This window comes from Thermobia domestica, chromosome 7 (assembly GCF_964235325.1).
Source record: "Thermobia domestica chromosome 7, izTheDome1.hap1.1, whole genome shotgun sequence".
NCBI classification, from domain to species: domain Eukaryota; kingdom Metazoa; phylum Arthropoda; class Insecta; order Zygentoma; family Lepismatidae; genus Thermobia; species Thermobia domestica.
This window is the reverse complement of record NC_137460.1, coordinates 237,166,247-237,188,765: the sequence shown is the minus strand read 5'-3', so window position 1 is coordinate 237,188,765 and position 22,519 is coordinate 237,166,247. Positions and strand designations below refer to the sequence as shown.

The window sequence follows — 22,519 nt, the reverse complement described above, 5'->3', positions numbered from 1 at the left end:
ATATATATATATATATATATATATATATATATATATATATATATATATGTATGTGTGTGTGTGTGTGTGTGTGTCTCTCTCTCTCTCTTTTTTTTAACCGACTTTAAAAAAGTTTTCAGTTGTACCCATTTATATAAATATACATTGTGCGTATGTTCAAGAAGTCTTCGACAAAGGTGCACCAATTTTATTTTATTTATTTTTGAAAGGGTATTCTTTTCCAGTTGATCTACATACTAAATTTCATGGGGTTCATACTCCTCCGAGCTAGAGCATAAAACTTCTCAATGGCTGACAGTGTTGATATCATAAATGTGTGTATGATTATGCATAATTTCCAAATAGGACATCAAGTTTGTTGGTTTACTCCTTCTTTCAAAAAGCATGTTCTCGGGGTTGTTTCAGATAAATTTCATTTGGATCTGGTGTTAGTCATCGGAGTTAGATCATGAAACTTGTCAGCAGTTGAGTGTTAATATCGTAATCAACGACTTCACTCTGTGCATACTCAGGCATAACTCCAACACAGGTGTACGAATTTTCATTATCCTTTTTTAGTTTCAAAGGGTATAGTTTTTCGCAGATTCTATATAAATTTCATCAGGGTCTAATGGTAGTCTTTGGAGTTTGACCGTGAAACTTCTCAATAGCCGTGAATATGTTCACGTATAATTCCGTAACGCATAGACCGATTTAATAAAATATATACTTGGTCACGCATGTTTCCTAGGCCAACCTATTTGATAAGAAGTTAATGCCCTGTCTTTAGTTTAGGTATTTAACTAAATCAATGGGGTTACGAAAGAGTGGAAAAAATTAAACTTTTGTCAGGGAAATAAGTACCGGTAAACCTTTCCCAGGGGAAAGTCAGAGAAAACAGTTTACAGAAATCTGTAGCAACATTTTACAGGACGGACAAATGTAGCTATGCATTCATACACACCAATGCATTTTCGTTTTCTTTTTTTTTTTCTATTATATCTCTTGTTAGAAAGTTATTTCACTTTCTTCAATTACCCCAAAATTAATAGACTCCAGTGACAATTAAGGTTTATCTGTTACTCACAAGATTATTTTCGGTTGGTGGTAACGTGATCAATTTGTGAAGAAGGAAAAACTGAAACTCTGATTTCTTCAATTCAAAATTTGTTCAATCTTTCAAATATTTTTTTTTTTTTCAAGATGCTTAGCAAACTTTTGTTTTATATTATGTAAATACGTGTTGATTTTTTTCCCTATAAAATGTTACTTTGTACATTTAGAATGTTAATTCCATGTTTTAAATGTACAAATACTGCACAACTTAGTATTGCATTTTATTTCCCAGTTAGGAATCTTGTGGGTCGACCAACCTGACTGTGATCCCCCCCCCCTGTTTCCCACAGGTAAATGCTGAAATGGTACATTTAATTGATGACCTTGGGTAATGACCATTGTTTATGTTTTCAGTGTGACTGTATATAAAAGAGAAATACTAAAGATTGTGTTTAATTGTTTGTGTTGCAGGCGGCGCATGCAGTTCTTCAACAACAGGAGACCGGGAAGCCTGTGTACAAGGTGAAGAACGTGAGTTTAAACACTTTGTGTGAGATGTACGAGGCTCCGCTGAACCCAATGAAGGATCAATTGAAGAACATGTACAGACGGGATCAAAGATATTGGGCGCGTCGACCACTCACAAGGGACATGATGTTGTATGCGGCCGCTGATGTCCTGGCTCTGGTGCCTCAAGTGTACGAGGCAATGCGGAAGTAAGTGTTGCTCTTTGGTCATCTTTTAATATTGTAAAATTACCTTGTTAGGTTGAAAGTAGAGCAAATATACGCGAGAATCAATTCCTCCCCCCCCCCCTCCACAACTAGTTTTACGCAGGTTGTTCAATATGCTTCACTAAGCTCTATATATATAATCAGTGGCGTATTTACGATTTTGTTTCGGGAGGGGCTTTGCTAACTTTCGGGGGGGGCTTTGCCTGGGAATGTGAAAATTCTGCAAGATATTTCATTTACTTTACTATACTAAGTAAGATTTCGGGGGGGCTTAAGCCCGGAAGCCACCCCCCTAAATACGCCACTGTATATAATAAAGTGAAATACATTTGTAAACTATACAAACATATGTAGGAGGGTCCTTCCTCACCTGTCCACATGATCCTCATTGAGGTCCAATCATTTGCCTCACCGTTGCACCAATTTGTCCAAACCCTTTGCAAATTAGTGCAACGATGCGACAAATGCCTCTATCTCAATGGGGATTATGTGGACAGGTGAGGAAAGACCCTCCTACACATACGCATGTATAGTTCATAAATGAATCTTTAAAAATATATATATTTTACAGCTTAAGGAAAGTTATATATATTGAACGACCCATATATTATAAAATAGTATAACACAGATAAAATGTAAAATCTTGTAAGTAATTAGAATAGATACATGTCCCAATGCCCAGGCAGCCAAGAGAAAGGATCCCCACAAAGCTCCAGGGCAAGCTGAGTGGAGAAGGTTGGGATTCTCAGTACTTCACAGCAAGCAAAGAGAAGTTGGAATCCCATAAACCTCCGCAGCAAGCTGAGTGGTTGTGGTTAGGAATCTCTCAGACTTCAACTGTCAGCTAAGAGGCTTGGGTTAGGTAAGGGTTCTCTGAGCTCCACTGCAACTTAAGAAAATAGAACTAACCAGCTGAGACTGATGCTGGTTGTGGCGATATTCGGAATGTTTTACCTCCTCCTGAGTAGCGGTGGTGTTCATCCATCACATGACCCAGTGGTGACGAAGATTCCTGTCGTTTGAGTCTTATAGTAACTTGTAATAGAAATGCATGTGGTGATATTGATAAATATAACCATGTGCGAGATACTACAATATCAAGATACCTGTATATGGCTCCTCTTATGCATGCTTACTAGAGAAATCAATTCTGTACACTGTACTGTGTACAGTATTGAAGATCCTAATAGAGCCTGAAGATAGTCGTTTAGTGATATTTGTACAGTATGTAAATAATAATTAGCTCTTTTCGACTACTAAATAAATAGTGATCTATAGGCTACTAATTTCATTTTTTAAATCTGATTTTTAGAACTTTTTTCTGTAATGTTAACAATGTGTTACCAAAGCTTCCTTATAGACCGGTGATCGCCAAACCGTCGATTGCGAGCTACTGGTAGCTCGCGGGGACATTTTCGGTAGATCGCGTTAACGCTCCCGTTGGCTAACCTTGAAATGTAAGTTGATAAGCAATCAACAAATGTAAGATTTTTTTTTAAAAAAAAAAAAAAAAGCTAGTACTTCTTTTGGTTGGTAACTGAGAGTAGGATTTAAAAACTGTACGGTAGATCAGAAGTTTCATGTTTGAGGACGTCTGCTATAGGGTCACTATAGGCTAGTGACATTACAAATAAAACCATCTTTTTTATTACTAGTAAAATTGTTAAATGACCAGTAGCGGCCACTTGCGGACTCCGTTGTTAATGTTGTCATTATAATCACGATGCACCAGCGAGACTGATCTGCTCTTCCCTTCGTATCAGCGGCGGCTGGTATTATATGTTGCATGGTTGTGCAACCGGATATATTGTTTTAATACTAAAAATATTTTTAGGTATTAAAGTAGTGTATCAGTAAAAAATAAACCTTTGCTCTTGAACACAAAACAGTATTGATGCATTTCTTTTAAAAAAATATAAAAAAACTGAAAGAAAGAAAGTGATTTACATTTCCAGTTGCAGTAAGCGTTGCCACTGGAAGCAGTAACATTGAGCATATGGCAGCGAGCTCCTATCTCTTAACATGAGGAAGTGGATTTATTCTGCTATTCTGCTATCCTCCCGTATTGCTCCCTTCCAGTTGCACCTTTTTCTGCCACTGGTATATAGTCAGCTTCTGTAATACGTAGTTACGAATTCCTCCGCTTGGCAGCGCTTGACTCAGTTGATAGAGTGGGTGAGATATAGAGCTAGGAAAAAAGAAGTTATTCACAAAACAGAAACTCGCAAAGAACAAATACGCGTCTGGTGGTAGCAGGGGCGGATCCAGGCTGAATGTTTGGGGAAGGGCGGTCGTTCGAAGTCAATAGGTTTTATTTTATATTTATAATACAAAGGTAAAAATTCTTGTTATAGGTTTTATTTTTAAAATAAAAATTATCCTATTCTGGATATATCGAGTCTCGAAGCAGAAAATGTCTTACCACTGGTCTAATTCCTAGCCCTATGTCTTTCGTACACATGATCCCGTGTTCGATTTCCGGCGGAGAGCATAAAAAATTAATCTCACTCTCAATACTCATCTGTCTTCTTTAGCCTAAATTGCTGGAAATTTAAACTATTTTTTTTTTCATTTTCGAAGGAAAAAAATCTTAGATTTCATGCTTCTTTATAGTAGAACAGCAGACAAAAATACGTGGCTACTGAAAATGGACTCTTTGTCTCATATTCATACAAAGAAATGCTAACAAAATGCATATTGTCGGAAGAGAGAGGTGTTTCTGTGCCCTAAAGAAAATAAGCAGAAAATATTTGCGGTAGCGATGCTTTCTATTCAGGAAAACTTGGCAAGCAGCATTTCAGATTTCAATGAAATCATAGAAAAATTTGCAGCTCGGTAAGGACGAAAGATCTTCCATTTTAAAATAATGCATAGTTTACTTAATCAGGGGTGCCCACAAGGGGGGGCTATGACGCAAACTGCGTCATTGAAATATTTGGGGGGGTTAAAATCTATATAAATATGTTTGATGAGGGGGGGTAAAATTAATCGAAAAGAAGATTTTTTCATGGAAGAACACCTACGGATAGACAATTGGGGGGGGGGTGCGTCATAGACATAAGGGGGGGTGGGCACCACTGACTTAATTAAATAATTTTGTTTTTAACTACGTGCATGAATATATGCAGTTTTCTAGCTTTTTTCTTCTTTTCGGGTTAACGATATCATTCATGGCTTACAGCACATGTTATATATTCGATTTATTTCTTGCTCAATGACATGAGTGAAGAAGTTTTGTATATAAATAGTTTATAAACGTACATTGATAGTGTTTTTTTTTTTTTTTTTTTAAAGGAAATAGCTTATATTAAACCAATATTAGAGAATACACTTTAATCAATAAATATACAAATAGAGCTTAAAAGGACTTTCCTCTTCATATTTCATGAATATGTTTTGGATAAGACTCAAGAATGCTGGGGGAAGGGATTACTTGCGCGTACCTACACATCTTTGATATTGTAACATTGCAACCGGTACTTCTACACACCACGAACCGCTACTGCTTCGTATCTTACCTTTAGATTTTGACCAGTGAGGAGAAGGTTGTTTTGTTTGTGTGTAGACGGTACATTATAGTTTTAATTAACATATGATTATATTTCTACAAATAGATGTATTATACTACCTGTCCTGTATACCCTGTTCAACTATTATGTTCGTGTGCTAGCTAGCTCGTGCTAGCCACATGTTCATTCTGCCCATAGAGAATTTTGCTCGTATCAATGAAAAATCCTATATTTCTGCCGATTGCGACGATAATCTCCTTTATGGGGCGTTTACACTTGGTCGATTTAGTCGCACGGCTAAATCGACTCACTGCATTTGCGATTAAATCGAAGCAACTAGGCCGAATCAGATCGATGGATGTGTTCAATTGTTTCAACCGAAATTGAATGCTGCTTGTCGACTCGCTCTCCTCTGGTCGATTCGAAATCGACTGGCAATTTTAAAGATGTCCAAGCAAAAAGTAATTGGTACAATTTACGGTGTTATAGCAGAAGAAAATAGAATCGACCACAGAAAATAGAACGTCTTTTAATTCAGTTGCTAGTCGATTAGTCGCTTTCGATCAACAAGCGATTAGGTTGAAGTCCTGTTTACACGGTCGATTAAGTTGAAAGTGACGTCAATTCAACTGAATCGAACGCAAATCGACTAAGTGTAAACGCCCCATTAGCCCTTTTCTAGAAATTAACGTAAAAAAACCCACAAAATGGGATGTTTCCCCACGGGTTGGCGTCTCTGACTTGCACCGCAATTCTAATAATACTAGATTAAGCAACATTCATTTTATTTAAAGATTTGATAATGGAATTGCCAGTAGCATTATCATTGGCAATATTCCTTCTATACATAAATATCAGTGACTAGAGGATTAATAACTCAAACCGCTGCCTAGTTGGCTGATTCGGGAACAAGAGAACAGTTGCCGTCGAAAATAAAATTTCAATCTAATAATACACATTACGGAATGTTTCCATCAGTTCAACTGACACAGGAGTCCTGATTTAATATATGAGAATTAGCTGCCTTTCTGCGTAAAGATGATGATTTAGCAAAATCCGTATCAATTTTGTTGCACATTTGAAATTAGACACGGCTCGTGTCCTCAGAATGATTATTCCGAAAATTCTAAGCTAGCTAGCACACGAACATATAATAGCTAAACACAGTATACAGGATAGCTATTATAATACATCTATATATTTGTGGAAATATAATGATATCGTACTATTTAGACAGAGCTGAAAGTTAGTAATTATATTCGCGATAGTGGCCTGCAAGACGTCCTCACAAATCGCTTGAATACATTCTCACTGGTTACAATATAGCCTATACTCTTATCTCCGATTACAGAATACTAACTTTAAAATTGTAGTGTGTATATATATACATTGCAATGCAAGTTATTTTATGATGTCCCATACACAAAGCCTTAACTTTTGTAACTTTGTTTCCATGTAGTTTCTCATCAAATTCAAACCATTTCATTTCAAAGAGGTTTGAGAGTCGTATTTCCTGGTTAATTGCATTAATAGAAGAGTTTTTCAAACAATAGAGCTATAAACAAAAATATCCAGAGACTTGATGAAACCTTTGGAACACGTTAACTAAACACTGAATCATTTTTTATTCCTTCCGTTCAATTGTCTTGCCAAAGATGTCAAAAGATATTTACCAAGTTTGGAAGTTTTCAAGCGACACAATTTGTGGGAAACACGTAACGTCTTGTAACTTCATAGGAAGGAAGACATAGAATGTATATATATATCTGTTCTTTTATTTTCAAAATATTATTGTATCTTAACTCTTAATTGAACGTGAAGAGAAACCCTGATCATTAATTAGTGATTCTTCAACTCAGAAAATCTTTCATTAAGAGGAGGCAGCGTTTCATTTAGGTCCAGTTCGATTAATGTTGATGAGAACTATAATTGCTGTGAGTATTCTGCTTTCATCTTGGAAAATCACTCGATCCATTCTTACAAAGAGAGATGGTATTACCCTCTTTCCGACTATTGTTTTGTAAGAAAGAAAACACTATATATATATATATATATATATATATATATATATATATATATATATATATATATATATATATATATATATCAGGCTCGGACTGGCCAGGCAGGAGGGCAGGGATCCCTGCCGGGGCCCTCTCGAAATATATATAATGAATATTGAATAACATGGAAAGTAAGATAAAACATGTATGCTGTGTTGGAGCATAGTTACTCGTTGTAGTTTGTTCCGTTCCCAGAGTTCGGTGGCCGCCAGCATTGAATGTAATCTTGGGGTCCCATTATTGAAATGAAACTAACATTATTATAAAGTCCTGTTTGAGGCCCTTTGTTTGTGGCCTAGTAAGAATATATTTCAACAATATGAAGAACGGGACCCAAGCATCATCTTGACTAAATGTGTATGGGGGCACCATGAATGCTCCTACATGCTGCATAGAAAGGGAAGATGGGCCCTCAAAGTGAGTCTCTTGTCGGGGCCCTATACGTCCCAGTCCGAGACATCCACCCAACTGTGATTTCGATAACAGTAGATTTTGCGGATATTGTTACAGTATTTCCTATTTTAGGCGTTGGATTGTATTTATACATATAGTGTGTCCGTTTTTATAATTTAGCATGAAGGCAAGCCTGTGACAGTACTGTACTGGCGATAGTACGTTCTTAAGTATCCAGGGTATAAATAGACGACCAATCAAATTTATTGCCTGTGCATGCTTCGTTGAAAAAAAAAAAAAAAAAAAAAAAAAAAAAAAAAAAAAAAAAAAAAACATTATTCCTTGAGACGTACGTAGTTTGAGGTGGATTTCAAACTTTCTATAAAGCAATTCGGAACACATTCCCATAACCACCCATGTAGGTCAGATACAGTATAACTACGAGGTTAATCCCAAAAGTAAGATATCTTATTTTTGTGTAAACAAAGAAATTTTTATTTTCAATAATGTTTACACCATTTTAAAGCTTGTACATGTATCTGTTTTTCTACATAATCTCCATTTCGGCTAATACATCTTTGTTGGCATTGTTGCAGTTAGCTTTTTTAAGAAAAAATGGCTAGATTTTGAATTGCTAACCTATAACCCACATTGTAGATTTTAAACCCCATTTTTTCTGTGATGAATTATAAGTAAGTTATAGTAAAATTTGATATGTTGAATTTTATTCACTGAAGACTAACAAGCATCATACGTGACTTTAAATTACAATAAAATCCATCAACAACTCTTGAATTGAAATAAGTCATCATCGATGACGTCGCAGCTAGCCGAGGCACTGGAACTGGATGCACCATCGTTGGATTGTGGATTGGTTGTGTTTGTGTAGGCTGCCATGTTCTAATTTTCAGTAGTACTTCTTTCGGCAGGTCATAGTCCTTACAAATACTTCTTATTTCTTCGTACACCCACATGAATCATCATGAGTACAATGGTAGTTTTTAAGCTAATTAGATATCCTATTTGTTCCCTTTAATAAACTAGAACAATCTCTGTGGCTTGAAGAATCGAAAAGTTTACTAAATTTGTATTAGAAAACTTTCATTCTTGCAACGAAATGCGAAAATTAAAATAATTAAAAAGTAGCAAACGGAGCCGTTACGGGAACGACATTAAAATTGTTTTTGAGTCGAAAAGTATTGTTAAGTAGTTGTAAATCTCTAAGTGGGGAGACGGAAGAAGAACGAAAAACAAACGTTTAACAAAACACCCTTTGTCTAGAGAAATCAATTAAAGCGACAATGGCAAATAGGCTAATTTTTAAAAATTACACTTTATTTTCAAAGAAAAAGTATTTTTAGAATTAATCTAAGGGCTAATAAAAAAGAATGGCAAAAGTGTTTCATAAAATAAGCTATATTTATGGCTATAAACATTTCGTACATTTGTATGGCTAAATATCTCTCCAAATAGGCTAGACTTAGCAAAAAAAAGGTTAAATTGGCATCACTGAATACTGAGCGTCCCAGCAAGGTATGCGAATGCTTGTTTGGGAGTGGGAGAACAACAAACACACAACAGTGTTGCCAACAGCCGCCCGAACAGTCTCCCTGTGTTACCAGCACTTTGAAGATCTTACTTTTAGGATTACCCTCGTCTGTCCTATTCATATGGCTTTAAATACTATGTTTTTTGCATATTTTTTTTTTTTTTCAGAAAAAAACGGCGGATCCTTTCCTGTGTCGAACAAATCCAGTCAGAAATCAGGACTTGCTTCTAGCAATCGATTGTTTATTGTTCGTACGCTCTCATGGCGACTTTATAATAAATCTGATTGAGCCGTTGTGTCAGTTGGGACGATGCGTACGATATCTCTGTCCAGACACGTCATCAGTGTACAGTGGGTGTGCAAGGGAATATATATATAATAGTGTTAGATAGATCAGTGTTGCATATACTTCCCTACTTTACGTATTTACCACTTAGTACTGTAGTGTAAGTGGGATAACGACATCTCTTGGATATCAGATAAGAGACAATTATTATCTTCACTGAATTATTAGGAGCGTGACTGGCTGACTAAAATGGCTTCCTTTTATAATAAGAATTTTCATTATTGATTTTGCCAGAGTTAATTGCTTACTTTCGTTTCACTCACACATTGATGCATATTTCGTCATTGAGTAATTTTAAAGATAAAATGCATGTACCTGTATTAATATGTTTTCTTCTTTTGTGTTACAGACTTATAAAGCCTGAGAACGAGTCGTTGTTCCTGGAGCTTTGTGAGGAGCAAGTGTTTATGCACATCAAACCCAACGATGTGAAGCAGCGGAAGAAACAACGGAAGATCGAGACGGAAGTCGCTGATCTCAAACAGAAGCTGGCAACCGTGCAGGGGAAGAATATTGTGCTCAGTAATAGGGAAATCAGGTTACTCAGGTTAGTGAATTACCTCCCAAAGTAAAAGTATTTACCATTATCTCTTCACGGAATGGCGTTTAACTAGCAGGAAAAATACAAGAGGCATTTTGAAATTTACTCTGTACAATAGTAAATGCTAAATGTCAAACAAAGACATACTAAAGTGGTTCCCTAGCACAGATACCCATACAACGAAAATTTCAAATTTACGCTGTATAAATGTCATTTGTAGTAATTTTCATTTTTTCCTCACAAATTTCCATTGTGTGTGTGTGTTTTTTTTTTTTAATTTGGAGATGGGGCCTTCATGTCAAATGTTAACAAGTGGAAGGAGGTTCGTCTGAATATATAATAATAAGAATCTTAGATTTCCCTGTTCATCTATTTACAGAATATATATTTGCATTATAACTCATCTTCAGACTAACATCACTGTACTGGGGAACTGGGCGCCGCCAGGAACACAAGATGCACTTAGAACAGATTTTTCCCAGCTTCAATAAGGATTACGTAACTTCATCCATTGTGATTCTGGAACTATTACTTAAATAACTAACACTTTTCTGACCAGAGTATATTCTTATTTATTAAAATTAAAATAAGTCGTAACAGTTTCAATAACTTAACGTTATCTTTATCAGACGTTAACTGGTAGAAATATCTTCATAACGTTGAATTAGTATTGTATAAGTATACTAAAAACCAGCTATACAAAAAACTTAAAAGGAAACAGTAAATTATAACAATACCTGATTGTTACATATTAAAAATTTAAAATTATAAAAAAAAAAAACAATTAAAATTATACAATAATAAAAAACAATTAAAATTATACAATAATATTTGTTTGTACTTTTTTTTTGTACTGTACAATTTTACTGTAATTCGCTCTTTTTAATGCTACTTGATGTAAAGCAGGAAGTGAGATATATAGAACTTAATAAAATTATTTTCCTGTTGCAATTTAAAAAAAGAAAAAAACAATATTAATTTAATGTTATGAAGATATCTCTGCCAGTTAACGTCTGATGAAGATAACGTTAAGTTATTGAAACTGTTACGACTTATTTTAATTTTAATAAATAAGTATGTACTCTGGTCAGAAAGGTATTAATTATTTAAGGATTACGTCCTACAAAGTTAAATTAATTTACTCTGTAGTTTAGGATAGATACAGTGACCCATTACTCGTAATTTAACTAGAATTACATGCTATATAGAGTATATAATGCTGTTAATGATAAATTCATCTCAGTATATTGAACACCTGCATGGTCTTAATTTCATAGAAACTCATTCAGAACGTATTTTACTGTTATATGTTTCGGTAGGTCAAGAAACTCAAGGAAGGGGAAAACTTGGCCACTAAAAGAATTTTTACAAAAATACAGAAGGTGATAGCGTTGATTCTTGTTTATGCTTATTATCGGCAAGTATATGAACAGATCGACACCTCTGTATACATTCATATCCTATATCACAAGGCATGTGGCAGTCCGTCCAAGCGGATTTATGAAGTTACGGATATCATTTATTTTCGTCAAGTGTTCGAACCCTGGAAAACTAGTAAAAAAAAAATCACAATAAATGAAGTCGAATTGTAAAGTGTGAAAAAAAAAGAAAGAAAGAAAAAGAAATCAATGCAAGTCTTTATTTTGTCCTCTATGTGGTTCACAACCCTATTAGCATTTCTAAGTCTACAGTGGATCACTTTTGGTGTTTCGTTGCTTAGAAGATGAGACAGTGGGGGTGTTTTGAATATTTCCTGGAATTTGCGATCTTATCTGCAGCTATTGGTAGAGAAGAGAGAAACGCGTATGCTGTAGTTTTGGAGGTAATTGCTGTGTTGAAATTGCAGCATTTAAATCATAATGTACGAGTGGGGAACTTATACACAGGGTAAGCCAAAAGTCACGAAGGAGTTAGAACTGTGAATAACTTTTATATTTATCATTAGTTTCCATTGATATTTCACAGCCTTAAAGACTGAGGATAGGAAATTTACACTTGTGTATGGGAACAAGAATCAAGCTGAGTTTGGTCAGGCGAACGGGAAGGCCAGTTTATATCTGTGTTTCTTGAGATGATGCTATAATCGAAAATGGTCCTCAGAAGCCAATTGAGACTCTTCCCGTGAGTCCTGTAGCCCCATCTTACTGAAACCACATCTCAGGCATGTTCTCCACTGCAGGACAAACAATAGTCTCAATCATGTTTCGACATCGATCACCAGTCACCGTTACTGTATTGTCGTCGTCATCTTACTTTCGGGCTATCTGAAAGACAAAGTGTATGTGAACAAACCACAAACAATACAACAGTTCAAGGACAAACTTCATGCAGAAACACGGCCATTCGGACCCATGAATCATATGCTACACAGGACTCGTATCTGTGAGGTCCATCACGCGTAAGTGTAAACTGTCTCCCATTAAGTCTGTGAAATATCAATGGGAACTAATGATAAATTAGAAAAAGTTATTCACAGTTCGACCCACCCGTCGTGACTTTTGATCCACCTTGTATTTATTAAATACATTTTTTTTTTTTTTACCATGCAGAAATAATATTTATTATCTACGTAAATAAAAATGAATTAAACTATGTTTGACATTTAACTGATGCTAGACCACTGCATCGATTTTAATTATATTCGGTACGTATAAAAATAACTAAAAACTACCGATATTAATGTCCAGTTCGTAGTTTTTGCGGTCGCTGAGATGAATAGTAGCAATTCCCAATGCCATTTGTCTAGATTCATCCTCATGCATATCCTAAGGGAGGGAAGGGATTCATATACTTTCCATAAGCCCATTCCCTCGTGCGAAGAACTAGCATTTAAACAATTTTGTTTCTAAATACTAATTAATATGTAGACAATAAATGGCTACTGCACTACAAGAGCTATATTGCGATATATGATAGTTTTAGCTTCAAAATACATTTATTTTCCGTAAGTCGACTATTGTGCAGTGGAATCGATGGCACCCGACATAAACAGGTTTCGTAATTGGAATAATTGAATCTCGAAACGGAAACAGAAGTGGAAAATGAATTACTTACCAGATAATAGTCAAGACAATCACGACATATATATATATATATATATATATATATATATATATATATATATATATATATATATATATATATATATATATATATATATATATATATATATATATATATATATATATATATATATATATAAAATAAGCGCTTTCGCCAAAATGTTTCATTAGATAGGAGGAGGGGAGACAAGATAAAATGCAGAACACAGGAATAATAAGAAAAGAGAAAAAAAAATGTATAATATAGGGGAAAGATCGAAAAATAAGAAATTATGAAGAAATTAACAAAAATAAATAAAAAGGGAAGATAATGCAAAATAAAATTTGTGTAGGAGAAAGAATTTTAAATAGTCATGAAAATAATGGATAAATACAGGGTGGTCGTGCATGAATGTCGGAAAATTCGGGAGATAAATCTACAGGTAAAAACAAGCAAAAAATGTCACATGAACATTGGGTGAATGCGGCTTCGTTTGGACGCTACAGGCGTCTGAAATGTCACCTTCCGAGGCGGCAATTTGCAATATCTCAAGAACGGAGAGAAATACGAATGTCGGGTCAAAACATATCAAAGGAAACCCCATCCGAAGAATCCAATTGTGCATAAGTAATGGCGAAACAGTGGCGGCGCAAGAGGGGGGCACAAAGAAAGTGAATGAAACATGGAGAAAAGTGAACAATTTACACTTCAAAATTGTAGGAGGGGATGTTACTTGGAACATGCAACAACAAATGTTAATGAACAAAGGCAACAACGGCTAGTCTGTAGGGACATTATGGGAGGCGGATTGTAGGAATACAGTATCTTTGTAATGGTGAGAAATAGGAATGTCGGGTCAAAAGATATCAAAGGAAATCCCATCCGAAGAATCCAATTATGTATAAGTGATGGCGAAACAGTGGCGGCGCCAGGGGGAGCATAAAGAAAGTGAATGAAATGCGGAGAAAGGTGAACAATTTACACTGACAAACTGTAGGAGCGGATATTATATGAAACATGCAGCAACAAATGTTAATGAACAAAGGCAACAATGGCTACGCTGTAGGGACACTATGAGAGGTGGAATGTTGAAATACAGTATCATTTTAACGGAGAGAAATAGAAATGTTGGGAGAAAAGATATCAAAGGAAATCCCATCCGAAGAATCCAATTATTCACACGTATTGTGGAACAGTGGCGGCGCATGGGAGCTGCAAAGAAACTGTTAAACACTCTTAGTGATGAAACGTGCAGATCGTAAAAAACACGTATGTAAGATGAGACCCAGTGCACTGTAAAAACAAGAGGTATTGTACTTACCATGGTCAACATAATGCCATTCTATAGCAGCTGTTCGATATCGAGACAGACAGTTACACGATGGCGTAAGGATTCTCTGACTGGTGCCAATATCGCTGGCGTTTGCCGTAATGTGGCAAATGCAGCACATACACGCTGGCGAAGATCTTTAACATCATGTAGGGGCCGTGTATACACGAGACTCTTCACGTAACCCCACAAGAAAAAATCTAGGGGATTCAGGTCGGGTGAACGTGTGGCCACGCTTGTCTTCCACCACGACCTATCCACCTACCTGGAAATGTTTTGTTCAGATATGCACGAATGATGTGATATGAGTGGGCAGGGGCGCCATAATGCATAAACCACATACACTGTCGTGTCCTCAGTGGCACATCTTCAAGCAGAATAGGTAGGTTCTGAGTCAGAAACTGGAGATATGATATTGCGTTCAATCGCTGTGGTAAGAAGTGTGGTCCCACAACGTTGTCGCCAATAATACCATCCCATACATGCAATTGGAAACGCTGTTGATGTTTCGTCTCTACAATTGCATGCGGGTTGATGAGTGCCCATCGATGGTCATTGTGGAAATTTGTTATGCCATCCCGTGCGAATAATGCCTCATCCGAGAACAATACCTGTGTTAGAAAGGCTGGTAATACACGGCAGCGGCGGTATAACCAACGACAGAAACATCGTCGGGTTTCATAGTCACCATCGTATAACGCATGCGTTCGTTGTACGTGGTATGGTCTGAGGTTATTACTATGCAAGATGCTTAGCACGACTTGATGCGAAACGTGTTCCTGCCTTGCTATTCGTCGGGTACTAATACTCGGGTTCCGGGTCACATGTCGAAGTACCCTCTCTTCCAGTAGGGGTGTTCGAACGCGTCGTCGTCTCGGAATGTCTGTGTTGGGAAGGAATGGCCCAGTGTCCCGCAGTCGCTGATGAATACGAATAAACATCCTCGGTGCTGGAATTTGTCGATCTGGGTAGCGTTCCGCATATAACCTACGTGCTTCTTCTGCATTACCTTCCGCTAAGCCGTACATCAAATGCATATCTGCTATTTCGGCGTTAGTGTATACTACCCTATTCATTGTGGTGCATTACACATAGCACTTGTTCGTCCCGCGCTTGTCAACATCAACATTGTTTTCACACAACACAAAGTAAACCACATTCACATACACATGGATCACTGCCCTGCCTGTAGAGTTTAGCACTAAAACGCTTGTGCTGTTACTGTCATTGCCCCATTCAGTACGAATGAACTGTTTTGTCCTCTGCACCTTCGATGCGAACGCTCTCGTTACCCACGCTTTCACTACTCCTATAACTAACTCTACTACGCGACGCTCTGCACGCCCCCTTGTTCCACCTACTTTAGCTATGCGCCCTCTGTCAACGGACATTTATCATACAGTACACCTACAGTTGCATTCCTTGTTTCCTGATTGCTTTCAAATAGTTGTGTTTTCACCAATTTCACTTTTCTCCGCGTTTCATTCACTTTCTTTGTGCTCCCCCTGGCGCCGCCACTGTTTCACCATCACTTATACATAATTGGATTCTTCGGATGGGATTTCCTTTGAAATCTTTTGACCCGACATTCCTATTTCTCACCATTACAAAGATACTGTATTCCTACAATCCGCCTCCCATAATGTCCCTACAGACTAGCCGTTGTTGCCTTTGTTCATTAACATTTGTTGTTGCATGTTCCAAGTAACATCCCCTCCTACAATGTTGAAGTGTAAATTGTTCACTTTTCTCCATGTTTCATTCACTTTCTTTGTGCCCCCTCTTGCGCCGCCACTGTTTCGCCATTACTTATGCACGATTGGATTCTTCGGATGGGGTTTCCTTTGATATATTTTGACCCGACATTCGTATTTCTCTCCGTTCTTGAGATATTGCAAATTGCCGCCTCGGAAGGTGACATTTCAGACGCCTCTAGCGTCCAAACGAAGCCGCATTCACCCAATGTTCATATGACATTTTTTGCTTGTTTTTACCTGTAGATTCATCTCCTGAATTTTCCGACATTCATGCACGACCACCCTGTATATAAATGAAGTATGTGAAACAGTAACTGTTGTGAGGTAAAGTAATACAAAAGGTGAAGTCGAGAAAGGCGGTTCGCAGAAAGAATGGTGAAGTAAGTGTCTTCCGGTCTCTTTGTAAAGGACTGACGGAATCTGCAGGAAGGATTTTGAACATAATAATTACTAATAAAACATAAGGGACAATAAAGACGGGAGGCGAGTGCCCAGAGGGTCACTCACTCTGCTTCTCCTCCTCTCCCAGACATGTTGTAATATAAGTCAGGTAATATAAAACTATTCTTTTTGGTTTTTTATATATATATCTGCCTCTCCGCTTTTTCCTCAAGAAATTAAAGCTGGCGTCGCCACTGGTAAGAGACATTCATTTAAATTAACATGGAAGTGAGTAAAGCTGAGGTCAATTAACAAATAACGTAGAGATTATGAAGATACTTACACATCATGTGTTCTCAAATGTCCGCAAATGTTTGGTCTGATCCGTCTGCAATACCCCACTTCAATACACTAACTTCGTTTTCTATACGTTGTCTCGATTTTGCCAATTTCTGTTTCACATTATTATTATTCACAATTATTTCCCCCATCCATACTTCATTCTGTACTCTCTCTCATTTTTTAACAAATATTTAATATCGTTTATTATCTCTTCATTCTCCTGCATTTTTACTGACATACCCGTCCCATTTTACCTTCATTAAACTTCATCTATTTTCAACCTTGTAAACACTATTACGTGGCCATATGATCCTGCACCGTAACATGAGGTCCATATGAACGCTTTAGAAATTCTTCTACATATATATATATATATGGTGGAGGTACCATTTGTGGCCACCATACCTCTTATGGCCACGTGCATGTTATCAATCCTTTATTAAGCTTCATGCTGTTTTCAACCAATCGAAAAAAATGCTTATTAAAAGCAGTAGACTTTAAATAACAGATTCAGTCAGTAAGCATTGTAAATCTAATGAATATGGATATACTATTACATTTTGTGTGTTGTGATGCACAGAATTCTCCAATTTCTCTTCTGCAATTTTTTAAGTTTTGATTTTTTTTCAAAAAAATTGTAGAAAATTATCTGGTGGCCTAGAAAGTAAAAACTCAGTTACCTGATAAGAAAAAAAACTCCATATTTCCTTTATAATGCTATCGTAAGTGCCCCATCCTCAAAACACAACAAATAAATGGAATGGCCATTAGTGGGTCGGAATATTTCGTAAGTAACCAGTTATGGCCAGTAGGTAGCCAGAAGCGGTTTCATACTTGTTACTGTTTATGGCCACCTTTTGTAATTGTGATAGTAATTTGATTGTTTATTAATAGAAATTACAAAAAAAAAACTTATTTTATTGACATTACAACACATTAGGTCTAAATAGGCAAATCCACTAGTATGCCAAAATATTAAGTTAACTTTAAATTACAAAATAAAACATTTTGACGTAACAAAAAAAAGTAAAGAAAAACGAAAATTTCTTAACCCTACCAAATCATATAATGGAAAGAAAAAAGTACTAGCCTACTACACTCGGTATAAAATACTGTGTTAGCTTATATGTAAACTAATGAATTTCTCCATGTGATAAGAGTACAAGTATGTTGGTGTAATATTGAACAAAATGTCAAATTTTGAGTATGATATTCAATGTTTCAAATTTGTGGACTCAAAGAGTTGATTGAGTTGATTTTAAGTTTAGCGTCTCTTTCAGCAGTGTGGCTATATGAGACGTGAACCTACTGATTAACGTGGAATCTAAACCACATGAGCTCCCGGCGGGAATCGAACCCGAATCTTCCACGCCAAAAGCGCGTACGCTAACCGCTTAAATTACGAAGGAGCTCGTGTGTACTCAGAGAAAACACAGTTTGTAATCACTGAGATGACATTATCACAAGTAAATATTTTAAACATTATTGATAAACTACCAAAACCGAGCCGTAAAGAACGGGGTCGAATAGTGGTAAATGTATTCCCTGAAGTTGTAAAAACAGTTAAACACTACAACATTAATATTGTTCTATGCTCGACTAGTTTTGATCTATTTGTTAAGATGTTATTCTATTAGGCAAATTCTTGTTATAGATAAAGTTGCAAACTATATATAAAATGTACATATCTAAATGCTAAAGATAAATACATTTTGTAACGTAGCCTATATATGTTTAGCATTCAGACATAACTAACACCTAGGCTAATTTCATGTATAAGTAAATGATCGTTGACTTTTTACTTAATAAACCTTAATTTGGAAGTTGATTTTTTATAGTTTTGAGTAACCATAAGTGGAAAAAAAGGTGGCCATAAGCAAAAACAGAGTGGCCAAAAGTAGTGAAATGTGAATTATTTTTAAAAAAATATTTTTTACCAACTTTTAAAGACGGTAGATAATGACTTAATACGAAAAATGTATTCACAAGAGTTCAGATTAGAAGTATACACTTTCAAATCAAAAAGTGGTAATATATTTTACCAAAAAAGGAAAAAAAAAGTCACGAAAATGAAACAGTCCTTATAGTGGCCATAACCGGTACCTCCACCCTATATATATTTATATATATATAATTTCTTCCTAATTTTTGTCTTCCTGCTTCTCTTCCTTTTTCTTCCTTCTCTCTATCTGATAAAGTGATTTTAGATACTTGTTTCGTGATGTCATTGTTTTCGATATAGTGATAAACGTATGATCGTATGTATATGCAATTGTAGAGATTTTTCTGAGCTGCTATGGTAGGTAATGAATGTATTGCAAATGGGGCAAGATAAGTATATATCAAGATCCGCGTTTGCACAAATATACAAGTTTTGAAATACATTGGAGGGTGGAAACGGGAATTTTTATTTATTTATTATTTTTTTGTTACCTTTATAGTTATTTTTCTCATTTCTTAAGCACCGAAATCGTTGTGAGGCACGTAGTTTTGCATCATTATGCTCCTGGTTGTAAACTTGTTTTTAATTAGTTTATTTTTTATGATTATTATAAGTATGTTCAATAATTAATGTACTGAATTATTCTTGTTTTAGAAGTTATTATGATGTTTCTAAAGATGTTATTGAAAGTTTCGTACATCATTCTATTTTGTTGTTTCACTTTCAGGTATTTAGACCTTACGGAAGAAGAAAAGGAAAAACTGAAAGGCTCATATAAAGTTGCACGGAAGCTCGAAAAGCTCGAAAATCTAGGACAGGATAAGTAAGCATCTTTTTTTGCAGTATGGATTTCTATCCTTTGGGTTTGTATTTCATAGCGTCATTAGTAAAAGCAATATGGTTGCGAAACATGGTCGCTTACTGTGAGGGAAGAACATACACTGAAAGTACTTGAGAACAAGAGCCTGAGACGAATGTTCGGATCCAAGAGGAACGGGAATGGAGACTGGTGGAAACTTCATAACGAAGAACTGCATAATTTATACGGTTTACCAAACATTGTTAGGGTCATCAAATCTACGAGGCTCAGGTGGGCAGGCCATGTAGCCAGGATGGAAGAAAGCCCGATGGCAGGACTTTCTTTCTCTTTCTGCGATGAGCTTTTGTAAGTCAAAAATATTCTGCTGGAATTTGCAAAAAATTTCTGCAGAATAAACACCTGTGATTGTTAAGAATGCGCTTTACGCGATGTAAAGATCAGTTCAAACTATATTTATGCGAGTCGACTTTGCATTTAAGACATCTATACATACAGACATGTTTTTATACTTTTCTGTTGGCTATTTTTTTCCCCTCTGGCAATTTTTCTGCACAGGCGCGGCAAATTCTCTGCGATGACATCGCAGATCGCGGCATGTTCTGCTATGGGGGAAGAAAGTAGGAACGCTTTCAAAATCTTAACTGGAAGACCAATCGGAAAACGACCATAAGGAAGACCTAGGCGCAGATGGGAAGACAATATTAAGGTGGATCTCGCAGAAACAAGAATACAAAGTAGAAACTGGACCTAGTTGGCTAAGGATAGAAGTCAGTGGAGAGGTTTTGTGAACGCGGCATTGAACCTCCGGATTCCATAGGCCATAGAGTTAGTTAGTTGGTTAATATAATTAGACATTCGAGATTTTGGAAATGTATTTCCAGTAATTGATAAACAAGGTCTGTTCAACAAATATCCAATCGTTGGGCGGGAAATAAAATTATTTACCCGGAAATTTAAAATCGATCCTTTTCAAAGTAGTTTCTTTGAAGTACACATTTTCCAGTGGTACCACCTTTGTTGGAAAATCTCTTTGGAGAGGGAGTACAGCTGGACCGTTACGTTTTACATAATGTCTTCTCATGACTCAAACTGTGTCCATGTGTATTGAATGTTTAGCTTGGAAGCACCCGAATATCAGGAGGAGCATGTTAGGAAAATAGGAAAAGAATATTACTTATAAAACACGTGTATATGTGCTAGGAGGATAAATTGTACTGTTGTTCGACACTGTCACAAATTTTTGTACACGAAATTATTATTTATTAGCCCTTTATTATACAAAAACACATCAATTCTCAGAGAGCTGTTGAAAGTCCTTTGTAGAATGCAGTGCTTACCTCTATGACTAAAGGCACATTTGTCATTAGACATTCGGCTTATAAAAAACCTACCGGAATATGGTTCACTCTCAACCGACTTCCAGTCATCTTTGAAGCTGTTGCTATTTCTTAATTTGTGTGCTGTCTATTGCAATGCTGATAATCTTATAAATATTCCCAGAGTTTCATTTAGATATGACCCAGCTTTCGATAAAACGTTATACATTGTTAGTGAACGAGTCGTTCTATCATATTATATGATCCAAAGGGTGTTTACTACACTCACAGGCTGATTACCTACTTTTGATTCTTTATGGGTGTGAAGTAATTCATGGCGCGATAACTTTCGTACATATCTTGTTTCCGTGAAAATAATAGTAATATAAATAGATCATATCCAGAGTATAGTGGAAATTCAAACTATACCAACTTTTCTTATCAGCAGAAAAACTGTCAAAATAGCATTAGCTACCATGGTGAACTGTCAATAAGCCGAATGTCGCCACCATAGCTACTGTCGTTGACACGAGGAGACACAAGGAAGATAGACTTTCCCTTCCTTGTCTTCCTAATGATCTTTTTCCAATTGAGTTTCCAATTAAAATTTTGAGAGCGTTCGTATTTTTTTCCACTCGGGCGTTATGACCTGACCACTTAACTTCCTAGACTTAGTGACCCTAACAACGTTAAGTAAATGGTATAAATTATGGAGTTCCTCGTTATGAAGTTTACACCATTCCCAAGTCTCGACCTCCTTGGATCTGAATATTCGCCTCAGTATTTTATTTTAAAGTATTTTCAGTCTGCGTTCTTCCCTCAAATTAGGCGACCGTGTTTCGCAACCAAACAGCAAAATAGGTATAATTATTGTTTTACATATTTTAAGCTTCAAATTCTTCGACAGAATTCGCGGAGACAAAGTGTTTGAACTGCATAATAACACGAATTTCCTACTTTTAGTCTGCATTATTTTTTTTTAGTGGATGCTGTTTAAAATATAAAATAATATACTTTCGCTAAAGTGAATACGTTCAAATGTTTTAGGATCAACATTAACAGACTGACCTGTATATACATATAATAAAAGTAATAATAAATATTGCAGCTGCTTACGAATGTACACTTAAGCAATTTACAAATTCGACTTACACAAAATTCAAGTTAGTCTACCTGAAGTTTTACGGAACGCACTACTTCGGATGAAGGAAGAGGTATTGTATATTATATATGAAGAGTCTATAGCACAAGGGAGGCAAGTCTTGACTTCAGTCGAAGTTCCATTAACCTCATAAAAGGCACAGTTCATAATATACGATAATATACTATGTTTATTTAGCACAGTTCATTTTAGTTTGCCTTGTAAATAGTGATTTCTGTGGGTTACCTGAGAGACTAAAATAGAAAAATACTTTAGGA

At 36.1% G+C, this 22,519-nt stretch overlaps 1 protein-coding gene across 1 annotated transcript in view; it reads left to right on the top strand.

Moving 5' to 3' along the window:
- The window catches only part of egl (Egl_like_exo domain-containing protein), a 221,564-nt gene that overhangs the window by 184,258 nt on the left and 14,787 nt on the right, over nt 1-22,519 (top strand). Inside the window, exons 3-5 of the mRNA XM_081766021.1 lie at nt 1,507-1,751; nt 9,979-10,176; nt 19,692-19,787. Of these exons, the coding sequence (XP_081622147.1) occupies nt 1,507-1,751; nt 9,979-10,176; nt 19,692-19,787 (539 nt within the window). The remainder of the gene's footprint in view (nt 1-1,506; nt 1,752-9,978; nt 10,177-19,691; nt 19,788-22,519) is intronic.